At 49.4% G+C, this 19817-nt stretch overlaps 1 protein-coding gene across 8 annotated transcripts in view; it reads left to right on the top strand.

Moving 5' to 3' along the window:
• Positions 1-14878, top strand: part of LOC125741608 (adhesion G protein-coupled receptor L1-like) — a 119860-nt gene extending 104982 nt beyond the window's left edge. For 3 of the 8 annotated variants that reach the window (XM_049012763.1, XM_049012762.1, XM_049012761.1), the window contains 14 exons: positions 449-571; positions 1324-1529; positions 4963-5136; positions 5602-5811; positions 6336-6556; positions 6652-6718; positions 6841-6932; positions 7084-7252; positions 7589-7744; positions 8196-8292; positions 8949-9071; positions 9200-9217; positions 9365-13274; positions 13348-14878. In XM_049012763.1, coding sequence (XP_048868720.1) covers positions 449-571; positions 1324-1529; positions 4963-5136; positions 5602-5811; positions 6336-6556; positions 6652-6718; positions 6841-6932; positions 7084-7252; positions 7589-7744; positions 8196-8292; positions 8949-9071; positions 9200-9217; positions 9365-10212 — 2504 coding nt within the window. In that variant the 3' untranslated portion in view covers positions 10213-13274; positions 13348-14878. Of the gene's footprint in view, positions 1-448; positions 572-1323; positions 1530-4962; positions 5137-5601; positions 5812-6335; positions 6557-6651; positions 6719-6840; positions 6933-7083; positions 7253-7294; positions 7516-7588; positions 7745-8195; positions 8293-8948; positions 9072-9199; positions 9218-9364 lie in introns of those variants that run through there. The other 5 variants (XM_049012759.1, XM_049012760.1, XM_049012757.1 and 2 more) reach the window with 5 other exon arrangements.
• The last annotated feature ends 4939 nt before the right edge of the window (positions 14879-19817 follow it).

Here is a 19817-nt window from a genome sequence, read left to right as displayed (position 1 = left end):
ATTTCATTGAATTCAACATACAACTCAACTCTGAGAAGCAAATAAAATGGGGAAGGAAAGGAGCATGTATACTGGATATATAATACAAGACAAATCAGGAGCATCATGGCGAAATGTAACACAGCACAGTAGTCCATCTTATTTCAATTATTTTGTTTCCATAATCATTGGAAGCCAAAATCGTTATTGAAATTAAAATTCAAGTAATTGCCCAGCCCTAGCATGTGTGTAACAGCATGCATGTGACAGTGTGCACTGGTGTGTTTGCACTCACTGCAGCACACGTGACTAATGTCTACACATTTCCTGTTGTCTCTTTTGCCCTCGTCAGTCAGCATGTGTGCGCCCGGCCATTAGTGCTGCCTGTCAAGTTCCGGGATTAGTGTTTGCATATTTATTGCCAGTGACGAATGTCATGATGTTCTTGTGTGTGTGTTGCTGCCTGCAGAGCTGGAGGTGTACGTGCTGAACACGGAGATGGACCTTCAGGACTTGTCCTTCCCACAGTCCTACGCCAGCGAAAGCACCATTCAGCTCTCTGCCTCCACCATCAAGCAGTACAGCCGCAATGGTCAGTCTGGCCGCGCAGAGGGTCTTGGCCTGGAACCGCCCAGCCCTGTAGTCTGCTACCACTCTGTGCTGAGGCACCAAGCTTCTTCCCTGAGGCATAATGCAGTGGGCCATGAGGATGTGCTGCTTTTGTGTTTTCATGTTGAGGTTGTGTGGCAGATGCGATTGCTGAGGTTCATATCTGTCTGGGAAGTTCAGGAGCATTTCTGAACCCGTCCGGCAAAAACAGACGTGTTATTTCCTGGCGGGAAGTGGGAGATGTCAGTTGCAGTGAAGGTGCATGTCGTTTGCCTGACTCACAGTGTGTGCCTGTGCCACCTCGCCCCCCCCCCACGCTCATCCGCCCCATTTCTCACCTCCCTCTCACCCCTTCCACTCATCTCCCCTGTTTCTCTCTTCATCTTGCACCTCCCCGCTCATCTCCCCGTTTCTCTCCTCTATCTCGCACCTCCCAGATCATCTCTTCCATTTCTCTCCTCCATCTCACCCCCCACCCATCCCCCCTCATTTCTCTCCTCTGCTTCCTGCCCCCCCCCCCCCCCCACTCCTCTATCAATTTTTATCCTCCGTCTTGCATCCCACCTTCCTAAGATAAGAGCGACGGTGGTGGAGGGGGAGGGGCGATTGGTACTGGGCGCCGTCTGCTGTCTGAGCCTTTCTTCCCGTAATGACACACCATCTCGCTGCCCCCTGCCTGCTGGCCCCCTGTCACGCCCCCCCCCCCCCCCCCCCGCACTCCCTCCCTCACTGCAGGTCAGGTGAAGGTGGTATTTGTGCTCTACAAGAACCTGGGCTGCTTTCTGTCAACGGAGAACGCCACAGTGAAGACGGAGGTGGAGCCGGGTGCAGGGGGGCGGGGCCTGGTTGTAAACTCACACGTCATTGCTGCCTCCATCAACAAGGAATCCAGCCGCGTTTTTCTCACCGAGCCAGTCATCTTCACCCTGAGACACCTGCAGGTGATGGAGCAGACAGAGACGCAGACACATCGACACACTTACGAATACACGGGCACATCGACACACTTACAAATACACAGGCTCATCGACACACTTACGAATACACAGGCACATCGACACACTTACAAATACACAGGCTCATCGACACACTTACAAATACACGGGCACATCGACACACTTACAAATACACAGGCTCATCGACACACTTACGAATACACAGGCACATCGACACACTTACAAATACACAGGCTCATCGACACACTTACAAATACACAGGCACATCGACAGACTTACGAATACACGGGCACATCGACACACTTACAAATACACAGGCTCATCGACACACTTACAAATACACAGGCTCATCGACACACTTACGAATACACAGGCTCATCGACACACTTACGAATACGCGGGCACATCGACACACTTACGAATACACGGGCACATCGACACACTTACGAATACGCGGGCACATCGACACACTTACGAATACGCGGGCACATCGACACACTTACGAATACACAGGCTCATCGACACACTTACAAATACACAGGCTCATCGACACACTTACGAATACACAGGCTCATCGACACACTTACGAATACGCGGGCACATCGACACACTTACGAATACGCGGGCACATCGACACACTTACGAATACACAGGCTCATCGACACACTTACAAATACACAGGCTCATCGACACACTTACGAATACACAGGCACATCGACACACTTACGAATACACAGGCTCATCGACACACTTACGAATACACAGGCACATCGACACACTTACAAATACACAGGCTCATCGACACACTTACGAATACACAGGCTCATCGACACACTTACAAATACACAGGCACATCGACAGACTTACGAATACACAGCCTCATCGACAGACTTACGAATACACAGGCTCATCGACACACTTACAAATACACAGGCTCATCGACACACTTACGAATACACGGGCTCATCGACACACTTACGAATACACGGGCACATCGACAGACTTACGAATACACAGGCACATCGACACACTTACAAATACACGGGCACATCGACAGACTTACGAATACACAGGCTCATCGACACACTTACGAATACACAGGCACATCGACAGTCTTACGAATACACGGGCACATCGACACACTTACGAATACGCGGGCACATCGACACATTTACGAATACGCGGGCACATCGACACACTTACGAATACGCGGGCACATCGACAGACTTACGAATACGCGGGCACATCGACAGACTTACGAATACACGGGCACATCGACACACTTACGAATACGCGGGCACATCGACACACTTACGAATACGCGGGCACATCGACAGACTTACGAATACGCGGGCACATCGACACACTTACGAATACGCGGGCACATCGACAGACTTACGAATACGCGGGCACGTCGACACACTTACGAATACACGGGCTCATCGACACACTTACGAATACACGGGCTCATCGACACACTTACGAATACACGGGCACATCGACAGACTTACGAATACACGGGCACATCGACACACTTACAAATACACGGGCACATCGACAGACTTACGAATACACAGGCTCATCGACACACTTACGAATACGCGGTCACATCGACACACTTACGAATACGCGGGCACATCGACACACTTACGAATACGCGGGCACATCGACAGACTTACGAATACGCGGGCACATCGACACACTTACGAATACGCGGGCACATCGACAGACTTACGAATACACGGGCACGTCGACACACTTACGAATACGCGGGCTCGTCGACAGATTTACGAATACGCGGGCACATCGACACACTTACGAATACGCGGGCACGTCGACACACTTACGAATACGCGGGCACGTCGACAGACTTACGAATACGCGGGCACATCGACACACTTACGAATACGCGGGCACGTCGACACATTTACGAATACGCGGGCACGTCGACAGACTTACGAATACGCGGGCACATCGACACACTTACGAATACGCGGGCACGTCGACACATTTACGAATACGCGGGCTCATCGACAGACTTACGAATACGCGGGCACATCGACACACTTACGAATACGCGGGCACGTCGACACATTTACGAATACGCGGGCACGTCGACAGACTTACGAATACGCGGGCACATCGACAGACTTACGAATACGCGGGCACATCGACACACTTACGAATACGCGGGCTCATCGACAGACTTACGAATACGCGGGCACATCGACACACTTACGAATACGCGGGCACGTCGACACACTTACGAATACGCGGGCACATCGACACACTTACGAATACACGGGCACATCGACAGACTTACGAATACACAGGCACATCGACACACTTACGAATACGCGGGCATATCGACACACTTACGAATACACAGGCACATCGACACACTTACGAATACGCGGGCACATCGACACACTTACGAATACACGGGCACATCGACAGACTTACGAATACACGGGCACATCGACACACTTACGAATACACAGGCACATCGACAGACTTACAGGCACACACACACTCATACATACACATGCACGCACAGGCCTGGATTCGTATCTTTGTGGGGACGGTCCATTCATTTCCATGAGCATAGCCCTAATTCCAACAATGACAACCTTAACCCCTACCCAGCCCTAACCTTAACCATAAGCTACCAAACAAAATACATCACTTTGGGCATTTAAATTATTTTTTTATTTCAGTGACAGATTTTTATAAAATTGAATTTTCCCTCGTGGGAACATTTGGTCCCCACAATGCAATGTATATTTGACCTATACACACATATACACACAGACAAGCCAAGTCCTACATCTGTGCACACGCACACCAGTCCACACACACTTGAATGAGCCCGGCTGACTGAATAAACCCTGATAAGCTTAGCAGGCCTGCCTGGTTCTGCCCTCAGACCTAAAGCATATCGAGACTGGTGATCTGTCACCATGGTAACCATGACGAGAGCATCCAAACGCAGTGTGGTGGCGCTCCCCCGCGGGATGCCCCACCCACCTGTGCACGATGCTCACGCTCGTGACGGGAGTGCCTCTCCACCCCCTTCACGGTGCGCTCTCAGTATGGCTGTGTTTTTCTGCATCTTCCTCTTCTACCTACCAGACACATTTTTGAAAAGGCAGGATCTGCCAGTCCATGGAGCTACTGGGCTTTAAGGGTCTCGCTGAAAGGCTGAATCTGCTGACCACAGGATTCAAACCGGCAACGTTCTGAGTTCTGAGTCCAAACCCACACAGCTACACATACCTCGCTTATGTTGTTAGATAACTGACACATAACTATTAGAAACTGCAGGAATCTGATGTAAATTTCCCAGCCTGTTTAATAATAGTTCCTCTGTCCCCCCCCCCCCCATCCCCTGACTCTCCCTGTCTCTGGCTTCCCTCAGCTGGAGAACCACTTCAGCCCAAACTGCTCCTTCTGGAACTACTCGGAGCGCTCCATGACGGGCCAGTGGTCCTCGCAGGGCTGCCGGCTCCTGGAGACCAACAACACCCACACCACCTGCTCCTGCAGCCACCTCACCAACTTTGCTGTGCTCATGGCGCACCGCGAGTCTGCCGTACGTTACCGGGGCGACCGCCAGCCGCCGCTAGTGCCACATGAGTATTACAGTTAGCCGCTAATACAGACACATAACATGTTAAGAGTAGACATGAATTATGCATTATTTGACATCTTAACTGATAGCTGTCAAATGTATTTGGAATAATCATGGAAGAGAGAGCCCACTTTTCCCGCTGAGCCCTTGTGTCACACACTCGGCTGAGTGACTGATTAAATATATAGCACTATTGAAATCTTACTGAGCACGTTAGCCAAGAACCCACTACCAAGGTTCAGCTCTGTGAAATGTAATCTGTGTTAAATGCACCACTGAACATTTCCGGTCAACCCAGTCCAGACACAGGTCAGTCAAAGTGAGCACATCCATCTCTGAGAGACACATCAGAACCAGGAAGGTGGTACAATAAAGAGAGCCCCATCCTCTCAGACACTCTCCCACACTAACACCTCTCTCTGGCAGTACCCCGACCGTATGCACGAGCTCATCCTGTTTGTCATCACCTGGGTGGGTATCGTCATCTCCCTGGTCTGCCTGGCCATCTGCATCTCCACCTTCTGCTGTCTGCGTGGCCTGCAGACCGACCGCAACACCATCCACAAGAACCTCTGCATCAACCTCTTCATCGCCGAGCTGCTCTTCCTCGTCGGCATCGACAAGACGCAGTATCATGTGAGTGTCGGGGGGGGTTACATAGCCGGGTGAAATGAACAGCCTGCAGCTCAGAGTAGGTGTGGTCCACAGCCTGTCAGAACTATCATAGCAGACCAGTAATGCAACAAAAGACTAAGCAAACCAGTGCAAAAGATTTCAGCAAGAAGGCAAGAGCAAGACGAGCTGTGTGTGATTCTTGGTCTCAGTTCTTTGGTGTTCCTCGATATCAAGAACACAAAAATCTTACTTGTGCTCTTGGCAAGAGCAGTATTGCTAAATTACCCACCAGGAGCAAACCTGGGGTACAATGGACACTGGGATTGGTCCCATTTGCTGAGGATGCAACCGATGCATCCTTGATATTTAAGGCAGAGCAAGAACGACGTCTGGGGATTTTTGCTGTTCTCTGTACTTATGTTCTTCAGTATTGGAACTGGTCTTCAGCAATGGAAAATGACATAAGATGGCTACACAAGAGCACAAGCGTGGTCAAGTATGCATACTGAGAAACACCCCACCTCTCATTCCCACCCTCCCCACAGATTGCCTGCCCCATCTTTGCCGGCCTCCTGCACTTCTTCTTCCTGGCTGCCTTCTCCTGGATGTGTCTGGAGGGCATTCAGCTCTACCTGATGCTGGTCGAGGTCTTCGAGGGCGAGTGCTCCCGCAAGAAATACTATTACTTGTGTGGCTACTGCTTCCCTGCGCTGGTGGTGGGCATCTCGGCTGCCATCGACTACCGCAGCTACGGGACCAAGAAGGCGTACGTGTCTCTGTGTGTGAAATTGAGAGTGGAGTTGCCTGAGCTCCCCTCCACATCTGACCTGTCTGCTGATATCAGTCCTCATCTCTTGCTAGGTGCTGGCTGCGTGTGGACAACTACTTCATCTGGAGCTTCATCGGACCCGTGTCCTTTGTCATCATGGTCAGCTGATCGCTCGCTCCTCCAGCAAGCAGACGCACATGCCCACACACACAGAGACAGACTCACTCTCACGGCGTGAAGATGTCTAACTGTCTCATGACCATTGTCCTCTGACCCTGCAGCTGAACCTGGTGTTCCTCATGATTACCTTGCACAAAATGATCCGGAGCTCCTCCGCCCTAAAACCTGACTCCAGCCGCCATGACAACATCAAGTAAGTGTATCTCCAGTGTTTAGAGAGCGTAAGTGTGCAAAGAAGTGTGACGATGTTTATCCAGCATGTGTCAGAGATTACATACCTCTGCACACGCAACTCTGCAAGCATGATGTCCACCTACTACTATGATTTACTGTCCCACCTGCAGGTCCTGGGCTCTAGGTGCAACAGCCCTGCTCTTCCTCTTGGGCCTGACATGGGCGTTTGGACTCCTCTTCATCAATGAGAACACAGTGATCATGGCCTACCTCTTCACCACTTTCAATGCTTTCCAGGGCATGTTCATCTTCATCTTCCATTGTGCCCTGCAGAAGAAGGTCAGTGTGTGTGTGTGTTAAACACTGTCTGTATGTCCTCAGGTCCACAAGGAGTACAGTAAGTGTGTGTGTGTGTGAGATCCTCTGTCTGTCCTTAGGTCCACAAGGAATACACTAAATGTGTGTATGTGTGTGAGACCCTCTGTCTGTCCTTAGGTCCACAAAGAGTACAGTAAGTGTGTGTGTGTGTATGTGAGACCCTTTGTCTGTCCTTAGGTCCACAAGGAATACAGTAAGTGTGTGTGTGTATGTGAGACCCTCTGTCTGTCCTTAGGTCCACAAGGAGTACAGTAAGTGTGTGTGTGTATGTGTGTGAGACCCTCTGTCTGTCCTTAGGTCCACAAGGAGTACAGTAAATGTCTTCGCCACTCCTACTGCTGCAGCCGCTCTTCCACTACGAGCTCCCACAGTTCGCTCAAGACCTCTGCACTGCGGGCCAACAACCGTTACTACACAGGCAGCCAAGCACGCCATGCCTCAGCCCACAGACAGGTACACCTTGCTCTGTCACACTCCTTCCCCCAGAGCCTCCACCTGCAAACAGCAAGAGCTTATCTACACTTGGACACTCATTTCCCCTGTCCCTCAGCCCACAGACAGGTAGAGGCCACCCAAGCTGTTGTACTGGTTTCCTCTCTGTCTCCACCCACAGACAGGTAGAACCCACCAACCTTGTCACACTCGATTCCCCATGACTCCCCCCTCAGACAGGTAGAGGCCACTCACCCTGTCACACTTGTTTCCCCTGTGCCTACATCCACAGACAGGTAGAGCCCAACCTGTTCTATTCGTTTACCTTGTGCTTCCGCCCACAGACAGGAAGAACCCAGCCACTCTGTTGCACTCATATTGCCTACGTAGTTTCTCTTCTAGCCATGTTCTCCATCCTCCGTCTTCGTTAGCTCTCCCATTGATTCTGAGCAGTTGAATTTCCTCATTCCAGAGCCGCATCCGCAGGATGTGGAACGACACGGTGCGGAAGCAGACGGAATCTTCCTTCATGGCGGGGGACATGAACAGCACGCCGACCCTGAACCGCGGTGAGTCCTGAGCCCTCTGCGAGCGCAGGCCATGCACAGCTCCTGCGGCTTTTATAAGGTGCACTTTAATTAGCGCCTTCTTGGCACTCTCTGCACCAGATGATGTGAGGAATAATAACAGCATCGGAATGGGAATCTCTGCAGGAGAAGCGCCCTGTGCTCTGCCCACTTCATGCTAAATCCTGACCGTTACTATCAGCATCATCATCACTGGAAGCACCTTCAGCCTCATGGCCCTGGGCTTCGGGTTCCACTCCTGACCCGGCATCTGCCTCTGTGCCGGTCACACATTTCCTCTATCTCTACACAGCTCACAGTTTTTCCCATATGAAGGATATTCCGGATGCCTCTACTAGCCAAATACCGTCCGTGTTTCTGAATGTTCTTTGTTGCACTTTACGCCGATGTGAATAGTTGTCTTATTAGATTCTGCTTTGTTGGTCAATGTTGTGTAGCTCTTTCTCCAATACTGCTTGCATTCGTACCTGGGCATTCATTGGAAGCTCAGCTCTCAGGTCATTTGTGCTGTGTTAATCGTGTGTGTGTGTGTGTGTGTGTGTGTGTGTGTGTGTGTGCGTTTGAGGAGATGTACTGTGTCCTCCATGCCTCTTGTTCTGCCTTCTTATTTCCTATAAATACTCCTCACTCTCCCTCAGCCACTATGGGGAACCACCTCCTGACCAATCCCGTGCTGCAGACGCGATCTGGCACCTCCCCCTATAACACTCTATTGGCTGAGAGCTTCAATCCCCCCTCGCCTGGCGTCTTCAACTCCACTGGTCAGTCTAGTGTCTTGTGGTCCTGTGAGGAAGGGATTTGTGTGCTTTTTTGTGCATGAGTGGGATTGTGTGTCTGTCTGACGTGTTTTTTTCACACTCGTTTTCTCCTCTTTTCACTGCTCCTCCAGGGACCTTCAGAGACCCAAGTATGGAAACACTTATATGTTTGCCAAATTAGCTGTTAATTACTCACTTGCTATTAAAAAATGTGGGAAATGTCCTACTGATGTTAGCCATGCAAAGCTTAGGTCATATAGCCGAAATAAATTGCACTATCTCCTACTTACCTGCAGAGGGCACCCTGCCTAAGACACGAGACACCAGTGGAATGGAAAGCCTCCCACTCAATGGGAACTTCAACAACAGCTACTCCCTGCGCAGTGTTGGTGGCAGCGGTGCCACTGGTGGAGCATGTGACTTCCTGGGTGGGGGTGTTGAGAGCCCCCCTCCATTACTGAACCCCCGAGGGGCCGAGAGCATGGGCGGACCAGGGAGCGGAGCCGGGGCAAGGAGGAATCTTCCGGATACGGCGGCCTTCGAGAAGATGATCATCTCTGAGCTGGTGCACAACAACCTGAGAGGAGGCGCGGCTGGCAGTGCAGCAGAGAGGTGTGGCAGCCTAGCCAGGCCCCTTGGCCATGGGGTGGGCGGGGCCGAGCCTGTGACAGGCGGGGCCGATGACCAGGAACCCCGCCCCCCCCGGGACATAGAGCGGTTGTACAAAGCACTAGAGGAGCCGCTGTTGCTGCAGCGTGCGCAGTCCGTGCTGTACCAGAGTGACCCCGATGAGTCAGAAAGCTATGCCGCTGACCTCACAGAGAGCTTAGAAGCCGACGGGGGCGGTAGTGCCCGCACGCCCGACCGGGACTCCCTCTACGGGGGTGGGGCCACCCTGCGGGACTCTCCTTACCCAAATAGCAGCCCCGAGCCACTGGAAGTGGCCCCACGCTCCGCCCGCCCACCCGAGGAGCTGTACTACAGCTCGGGGCGCCCTGCCCTGGGGTCCCGCGGTGCCCCCATGCAGACCTTCTACCAGGGGCCCCCCAGGAGACCCAGTGGGGAGGGCTACCTGGCTCAGGGGCCATCAGAGCCCCCCCACTGCGAGGGCGACGGTCAGATGCAGCTGGTGACCAGCCTGTGACTAGGACGATGGTGAGCGCACTGAAGAGGATGAGGAGGGGATAAAGATGAGGAAGATAGCGGTGGCAATGAAGATGCGTCCCCAGCTCCTCGTCGTCTCCCACTGCGCTCACCTCGCACCGTTTTGCCACCTGGTCTCTCCAGAGCAAGCGGAGCGCCCTCCACCCCCACATCACACATACTGTCAGATCCTCTGCCCACCAGCACCACCTCCTGGTATGCTCTGGTGAAAGGCTGGAGGTGAACTTGCAGGGGAGAAGTGTGGGCCTGATTTGCTTCCTGCTAACATGCTACTACCTGTTGCTGCCTAATCTCTCCTGACCTTTGACCTTCCATCTCTCAACTCTGACACGTGTTCTACCTGATGCCACCTCAGTCACTAACAACTGTGGGAGGTACCCTCCCCTCCATGCTTCCTGAGATGGTCGTACTTATACACAAAAATATTAATCCCTTAAAATGAACCAGTCCTGAATGGGCTGACTGAACCATGGAAGCCTAAGTTAGTGAAAGCACAGTGAGAGTCTGACTCGAGGTGCTTCTCCTTTTCCCTCAAAGTGCTTTCAAACTGGGCATCCCATTCATTTGTCCAGAATGCGACTGCTCCCCCTCTCCTGCACCCTTTCCTGTTTATTTCTCTGCCACCATGACTTCCTGTCGATTCCTCCTCTGGCCCAGATGCCTCTGAATCCCTAAAAGCTCCTGAGATGTTGCCAAAAGAACATTCTGGGAAAAAAGGCACACAAGGGAAAAGAAATCAAACCAAGATGGTCTCTCTGTGTTGCGCGGGCACACGCATGCATGAAGGCATGCATGCGTGAGTGCAGGATTCCAAAATAAAAAAAATGAAACAGTAGACCGGAAAAGAAGACAGACTCACAGACAAGTGAAGAAAGACCACACTGCAGCGCCATCTAGGGGATGGAATGCATGAGCGCTCGGGGCAAGTGTGAAGACCCCTGGCGGTCCGACTCTCGTACAGGTGGACTCCAAAGGATGGTCCTCTCCTTCACAGACATGGACCCACCTCCAGTAACTGCAAACAATAAACAGGAAATGCAAACCCTCCCAAACTACCCTCAGCCCCTTTACAGCCGCCAGAGAAACGTTTTTATAGAGGTGTGTGGGTCTGCCTGCCTGCCACTCTGACCAAGAGGAACTGTGCCACTTTAGTCCAGCTGTTGTTCCTGTATGTCCCTTGTAAATAGACACAAACCCGGTACCTGAAAAAGATTAAAAGGAAAAAAAAGAAACTATGACATCAAATTTCTTGTATCACAACATAAAGAAAAGAAATAAAAACTGTGTTGCAGTTTGTCCGCTGAGCAACACGTTCTGTCTCTTTCCCTCTGACTCTTTTTCTCCAGCAGAGATCATGATGGAGGGTTGAGGGAGGCAGAATAAACATCTGCATATAAGATAAACACAACCAAAAAAAAATACATTAAAGAAAACATGTTCCTGGCACAATTTTTATGTAATATAATCCATTACATGTTGTTAATGTTCCACCTTTGATATTCCCAGGCAGAAAGTGCTGAGTTAGATAAGCCTTGGGGGTGGGTGGTAGAGAGAGTGGTGCGGGGGTGGCCGGGGGAGGTTGGATGGCCTAAATGCTGCAGCAAAGCATCGTGGATCTCGGCATGGGCGCCTTCTTGTGAGGTGATTTTGAAGTGTGGAGCTGCAGACTAGCTTGTCACATTTAGGGACTCCATCATCCTCTGGTTTTGAAACAGCTGGAATTTTCCCCTGTTCAAGACTGACCAGCTTCACACCGCCGGATGAGGTGGAGGGTGCAGACCATCACGTGGACTGTCCGTCTGGGCACTGCACTATCACCTGAGCCAGGAGGACCACCTGCATGAAAGAAGCCTTTTGTCTGGAGAAAGCAAATACCTGAACTCTACAACTGTTTTAGTAGATCAGTGTGTGAGTTTGCTTTTATACTCTGAATTTATCAAACTATTTATTAAGTATTTATTTAACTGCCAGGTTAATCTCATTAATTTATTCATGGCTTTTGTTACGATTTTTTTTTGTATTTTCTTTTTTTTAATTTTCGCCAAGGCCTGTCTTTGCCTGAATCATCCACAGAGCCAAAAGCAAGACTGAAGTCATTCAAAACATTTTTTAAAAAAAGCAAATCAGTGAAAGAGCTTTGGCCATTTACATGGTCCTAATAATGCCGGTAAGGTGTGGTGACATATCCAAAAGGTGGCATGTGACAGTGATCTTTAAGGTTAGTGAGGGTGCTCTCTGGTTAGTGAGATTGGTTTGGGATGGTTCATAATCAAGTTGCTTGGTGAGAGTGGTTTGTGGGGACTGGTGAGACTGATTAATGACAGAGGTTTCGGAACTGTGAGTGCTTTCGGTGTGCATTGTTCTGTGTTTCGCTGTGACTGTGGGGGCTGTTATTGCTGTTAGCATAGTAGGACGCCGAGTGGATTATCACAATAGTTGTCATCTCTTCCTGTGAATATTCATGGAGAAATTACTGTGGAGTCAGATAGACAGGTATGAAGATCAGCCACATGAGTAATGATAGATAGGTATAAAGATCAGCCACATGAATAGTCATAGACAGAAAGGTCTGAAGATCAGCTGCATGATTACTCATAGACAGACAAGTATGAAGACCTGAAGGTCTATGGGCATGGTCAGATGTGTAAGGATCAGCCACATGAAGAGTCATAGACAGATATGAAAATCAGCCACGTGATTAATCATAGACAAGTGAGAAGACCTGAGGGTGAATGGGCGTGGTCAGACAGGTATGAAGATCAGCCACGTGATTAATCATAGACAAGCGAGAAGACCTGAGGGTGAATGGGCGAGGTCAGACAGGTATGAAGATCAGCCACGTGATTAATCATAGACAAGCGAGAAGACCTGAGGGTGAATGGGCGTGGTCAGACAGGTATGAAGATCAGCCACGTGATTAATCATAGACAAGCGAGAAGACCTGAGGGTGAATGGGCGTGGTCAGACAGGTATGAAGATCAGCCACGTGATTAATCATAGACAAGTGAGAAGACCTGAGGGTGAATGGGCGTGGTCAGACAGGTATGAAGATCAGCCATGTGATTAATCATAGACAAGCAAGAAGACCTGAGGGTGAATGGGCGTGGTCAGACAGGTATGAAGATCAGCCATGTGATTAATCATAGACAAGCGAGAAGACCTGAGGGTGAATGGGCGTGGTCAGACAGGTATGACTTCCAGCCACATCCACATGGTCAGAGAGGCGTGAAAGATGATGAAAACAGTATGAAGATCTAACAGGTGTATGTACATGTAATCTGTAATGGGGTCTTCTTTCTGTCAAAATCCTGACACTATTGTCAAGCTACTTGCAAAGGAAAAGCACAAAATGCCTAAACATCAGAACATCCTTCCTGAAGCCCAACCTGGGATGTGTAAATCTTTAAATTTAAATGATAATCAAAAAAATCCACGCACTGATAGATTACACTGTTGTTTCGGATCCATCTGACATGCATACAGAGTGTTGATGATGTTGGACTGTTTGGGAGAAAGATCTGACTATTCTGATCACTTGTGTATGACTGCTGTTGCCATGCATTTTGCACTGAGCATGCTACCATGCAGACAGATGTGTAAAGCATGACCACACGCACATTCTTTAACATGTCTGCAGAATTGGATACTGCTATATGTCTCATTTGGAAATACAGGCCCTGTGGGCAGCCCACAAGTGTCTGGGAGAAGGAGAGCAAGGGTTGAGACATTCATCCATTCATCACTGTGCCCCCATTCATATGCCCCATTCATATTTACAGGCCCTGAGGCCGGTCCACAGGTATCCTGGGGAGGGAGAGCGAAGACTAACACATTAATCCATTCATCATTGTGCCCCCATTCATACATCTCATTAGCACTTACAGGCGCCGAGGGCAGTACACCGGCATCTGGGGAGGGAGAGCGAAGACTAACACATTCATCCATTCATTATTGTGCCCCCATTCATACATCCCATTAGCACTTACAGGCGCCGAGGGCAGTACACAGGCATCTGGGGAGGGAGACTGATGACTGAGAAACATTAATCCATTCATCACTGGGCCCTCATTCATACATCCCATTCACACTTACAGGCCCTGAGGGCAGTACACAGGCATCTGGGGAGGGAGACTGATGACTGAGAAACATTAATCCATTCATCACTGGGCCCTCATTCATACATCCCATTCACACTTACAGGCCCCGAGGGCAGTACACAGGCATCTGGGGAGGGAGACTGATGACTGAGAAACATTCATCCATTCATCTCTGGGCCCTCATTCATACATCCCATTCACACTTACAGGCCCCGAGGGCAGTACACAGGCATCTGGGGAGGGAGACTGATGACTGAGAAACATTCATCCATTCATCACTGGGCCCTCATTCATACATCCCATTCACACTTACATGCCCTGAGGGCAGTACACAGGCATCTGGGGAGGGAGACTGATGACTGAGAAACATTAATCCATTCATCACTAGGCCCTCATTCATACATCTCATTAGCATTTACAGGCCCTGAGGGCAGTGTACAGGCATCTGGGGAGGGAGACTGATGACTGAGAAACATTCATCCATTCATCACTGGGCCCTCATTCATACATCCCATTCACACTTACAGGCCCTGAGGGCAGTACACAGGCATCTGGGGAGGGAGACTGATGACTGAGAAACATTCATCCATTAATCGCTGGGCCCTCATTAATACATCCCATTCACACTTACAGGCCCTGAGGGTAGTACACAGGCATCTGGGGAGGGAGAGTGATGACTGAGAAACATTCATCCATTCATCTCTGGGCCCTCATTCATACATCCCATTCACACTTACAGGCCCCGAGGGCAGTACACAGGCATCTGGGGAGGGAGAGTGATGACTGAGAAACATTCATCCATTCATCTCTGGGCCCTCATTCATACATCCCATTCACACTTACAGGCCCCGAGGGCAGTACACAGGCATCTGGGGAGGGAGAGTGATGACTGAGAAACATTCATATATTCATCGCTGGGCCCTCATTCATACATCCCATTCACACTTACAGGCCCCGAGGGCAGTACACAGGCATCTGGGGAGGGAGAGTGATGACTGAGAAACATTCATATATTCATCGCTGGGCCCTCATTCATACATCCCATTCACACTTACAGGCCCCGAGGGCAGTACACAGGCATCTGGGGAGGGAGACTGATGACTGAGTAACATTCATATATTCATCGCTGGGCCCTCATTCATACATCCCATTCACACTTACAGGCCCTGAGGGCAGTACACAGGCATCTGGGGAGGGAGACTGATGACTGAGAAACATTCATCCATTCATCACTGGGCCCCCATTCTTTCAGTTATATACCTCCCTGGGGTTTTTGTCCAAAACTGTTTCCTTCTCTCAATTTTATACTATTTTTAAAATTGCTTGATCGGTCCATTATGGATTAATTCAAATTCCTTTCTGTTTTTTAATCTTTGTTTTTTATTTTTCATGTTGTATGACAGCTGTTTGGGCCAAAGGGACTAGTTTTATCTACGTGTGCACATCACTGCAGGTTTGTACCAACTCTGTATTGACACATATTAATAAAAAAGATGTGAAACTGATGGACTCTGTGTGTCACTGGGCATGGGCTTCAGACCTCACGCACCGCCGGCACTGGCCCTGGAGTCGGAACACCGTAGGTTCAAGTCCGAGGGCTGTTGCATCCCTGTGGTATAGCCTGAATTTCTTCACATAAACATGTCGGTTCCTCTGTCTTGCAAAAGCACCTTTCAGTTCAATATATTTGTATGTAGCCTTCCACAAGAGTGTCGGTCCAATGTGCTGTGTGTGGGTGTGTCGTGGTGCATGACATCATTAAAACAGAACAGTACAAAAAAGGGGATACAGAAGGAAGCAAGAAAGAAAGAAGAAGAAGCTGGATGATAATAGAGGAGAGCAACCAAAAAAATCTTCTGAGGTTCTGAGATCGACTGGCTGCCTGACCCCCCCCCCCCCCAGAGGCACACTAGTGAAATGCAATCAGTGCCCCCCTTTCACACCCCCTGGCCTGACATAAGAGCCTTTTCCTGGCCCTGTCCCTCTGTCCCTCCACCTCTGCCACAGCCTCCCTCTGACCCGGATATGCAGCTTCTTCATATCCGTCTCCCTCGTCCCGGTGTTCAGGCAGTGCTGGTCCTGGGGGTGAAGCAGGCTGGCGGTGACCACTCACTCACCTCACCCCTTCTCTGCAGAACCTTTCATCATTTACTGACTCATGCAGTAATCCATTAATGATCTCTCCCATGCTAATATCTGAGCAATCTCATAATAATCCAAGTCAGCAGTTTTCTGATGCTCTGACATGAAATTGGGACCCAGACTCATTTCTTTATCCATCCATCCATCCATTTTCCAAACCGCTTATCCTACTGGGTTGCAGGGGGTCCGGAGCCTATCCCGGAAGAAATGGGCACGAGGCAGGGAACAACCTAGGATGGGGGGCCAGCCCATCGCAGGGCACACTCACAATTTAGTAATTCCAAACAGCCTCAGCATGTCTTTGGACTGTGGGGGGGAAACCGGAGTACCCGGAGGAAACCCCACGACGACATGGGGAGAACATGCAATCTTCACACACATATGACCTAGGCGGAGTCTCGAACCCGGGTCCCAGAGGTACGAAGCAACAGTAATAACCACTGCACCACCATGCCGCCCTCTTATGTCTTTATGTCCTTTATTTCATGGTATGATGGTGCCCCCTTGTGGCCATGTTGGTGTAACATTTTACTCTTCAAAACCCTAAGAGATTGCTTTGTGATTCTCCTGTACACCGATGTCTTAAGTTAAACCTCAGTAATGTATTTTAGCCCTGTGAATATAAGGCAATAAGCTGCGAGCCCCAGACGTCCTTATTGAAATAAAAGGAGAGCCGGGTACCCAAGCATCGAATAAATATCATAGGTATTGTGGCTTGATTTTGTAATTCTGTGTGTAGAGCATTGTGGGATGCCAGCACCTAAGCAGCATGCTGATATTTTCAAGTTCATTTTATTTTTAGTTTTACCAAAAGTGACAGATATTTCTGAGAGAGCCCCTTGAACCAATGAGGTTAAGGACCTTGGTCAAAGCCCCAACAGTGCCAACCGTGGGATTTGAAACGAAGACCTTTCAATCTCATTCACTGCATCCTAACCCATTAAGGCACACACCATCCCTGCAATTCTGGTTAACTGCAATCTCAGTGCCGTGTTTCCACCTCAGACATGTGAGGCTGTACTTGTCCATTACCCATTAGAGCTCAGGGGTCCTGCTTCATCAGTGATTTCCTGCGGCTCACATGACCTGCCTTTGACAAACATCACCTCATATGGAGTCAGTGACTCAGGCTCCCACCACAACAGCACAACTACAGCAACAAAAGTCTGCATGGGATACAGCCCAACATATCATCAGCCAGGGAGTTAACCCCCCAGCCAAGACCCAGCTATCTTCTGTCATAAAACAATTCATACATGATCATTGTGAAACTGAAAAACAAGAATTGGTATACAAATTTGATGAAGCTTAGATACATGACCTAAATTTTCAAAATCTAAAATGTCAGCCAAGGTTAATAAGAATTACGCTTCAATTTTAATTACCTTTGTCCATTAAAGATGTGGTCACATGACGCAGCCCTAGGCCGTCTGTCTGCCAGGCCGATGGTGCACGTATCTTTTAAAATCTGCTGCTGACCATTTTCAGCAGAGATCCGCTGTACTCCACAAAGCGCACTTGTGTCCCCTTTCAATAGATTAGTTGTTTTTCATTTTTCCTACCAATGGCCTTATTGCTTTTCTCCCACATATACCGATGAACCAAAACATGGACCACCTCCATGAGAAGCGAATAATGTCGATTATCTCATAAAAAGAGTGCGTGTCAAGCTTTGGAATATCTTAGACTGTAAGCTAACATTCTTTTTACGTAGTCAAAAGACTGAACTGAGTGACTTTTTTACTAGAAAGACAACATTATTCGGATCATCAATGCATTTGACATACTGGTCTGCTGGGGTTTAAGACATTCATTGTGGTTGCCGCCTTTCAGTCTGCAGTCTGTAATATCTATGCAGTGGCATCACACTCTTACAGGACAGTGTGGCTCTCTGTGCGGCAGCAAGGAAAGTCGAACCTAAACCCCGTCAGGGAAAAGCGAGCAACATCCCAGGGACACCAAATGCGGTACAGTGAATACCACGCCTTATCCTGACTTACTGATGTAGATTTTTATTTCATTAGAGTCCATAGAGCCATATGATTGATTGTAGTTTTGTAAAGGCATGCATTACAATCTTAATTATAGGGTTTCCATATGCAGAGTAATTCTTAATTAAATGGAGTAGATAAAGAGAGATGTGCTAATAAGAGGGAACACTGAAAACAAACATCTCTCATTACTTCATTATTAAATGTTAATAACTTAGGTGATACCAAAGTGTTCAGGACAGAACCACGCTCACAGTAAACTCCTTAAATGACATTTCCAAAGTGAGGGGGATTACTGGGGATCTGGCACCAACCACAGACTGGTAAACATTTTATTCAACTGTGAAAATGAGCATCAGTTCCAGGTAAAAGACAGTGGGCTGGTAATGTACCCCATAAGAATCGCCATTCCTGCATGAGAATATGCCACTAAATTGAAAATGTCCGTCTTTGATAGTGATCATAAAATGGATTTAGCATCAGTGGTTTAGCATTACCAGAAAGTTCTTGTGCAGAAGCATAAATATGTACTGAGAAAAATATAGGCTATACTATGAATTAGCTGTATGCACTTGATTCACCAGCCTTGGCTTTTCTAATCGCTAGTGGCTGAGGATAGGGAAAAGACAGCCTTTACGACAGGGCGGGGCCTATATCAGTGGTGTGCCATGCCCATGGGCCTGACCAATGCACCGGCTACCTTTACGACAGGGCGGGGCCTATATCAGTGGTGTGCCATGCCCATGGGCCTGACCAATGCACCGGCTACCTTTATGACAGGGCGGGGCCTATATCAGTGGTATGCCATGCCCATGGGCCTGACCAATGCACCGGCTACCTTTACGACAGGGCGGGGCCTATATCAGTGGTGTGCCATGCCCATGGGCCTGACCAATGCACCGGCTACCTTTACGACAGGGCGGGGCCTATATCAGTGGTGTGCCATGCCCATGGGCCTGACCAATGCACCGGCTACCTTTACGACAGGGCGGGGCCTATATCAGTGGCGAGCCATGATACCACCAATGGTGGATTGAAAGGGTCCAACTCCAGAATTTACCAGCCCCTACTCCCTGTGAGGTCATTTTCCAGGGCTATATTTCAGAGGCCCAGAAGGGGATGGTCAGTCATTGCCGTGAATGAGGACAGCCCAATGTAATGCTTGAACTCACATACAGCCCGCACTATGGCCCAGAGTTCACCATCAAAGGTGGCCCAACATTTCTGTGTATTATTCAGGACTTGGCTGGCATAGGTCACCACTGGCTCCAGGTCCTCATTGTCCTGTGCCAAGACAGCCCCCACTGCCTCCTTAGAGGCGTCGGTGTAAATTTGAAAGGAGAGTAAAGTGCAGT

This window comes from Brienomyrus brachyistius, chromosome 5 (assembly GCF_023856365.1).
Source record: "Brienomyrus brachyistius isolate T26 chromosome 5, BBRACH_0.4, whole genome shotgun sequence".
Taxonomy (NCBI): domain Eukaryota; kingdom Metazoa; phylum Chordata; class Actinopteri; order Osteoglossiformes; family Mormyridae; genus Brienomyrus; species Brienomyrus brachyistius.
This window is presented reverse-complemented; position numbering and strand designations above follow the sequence as displayed.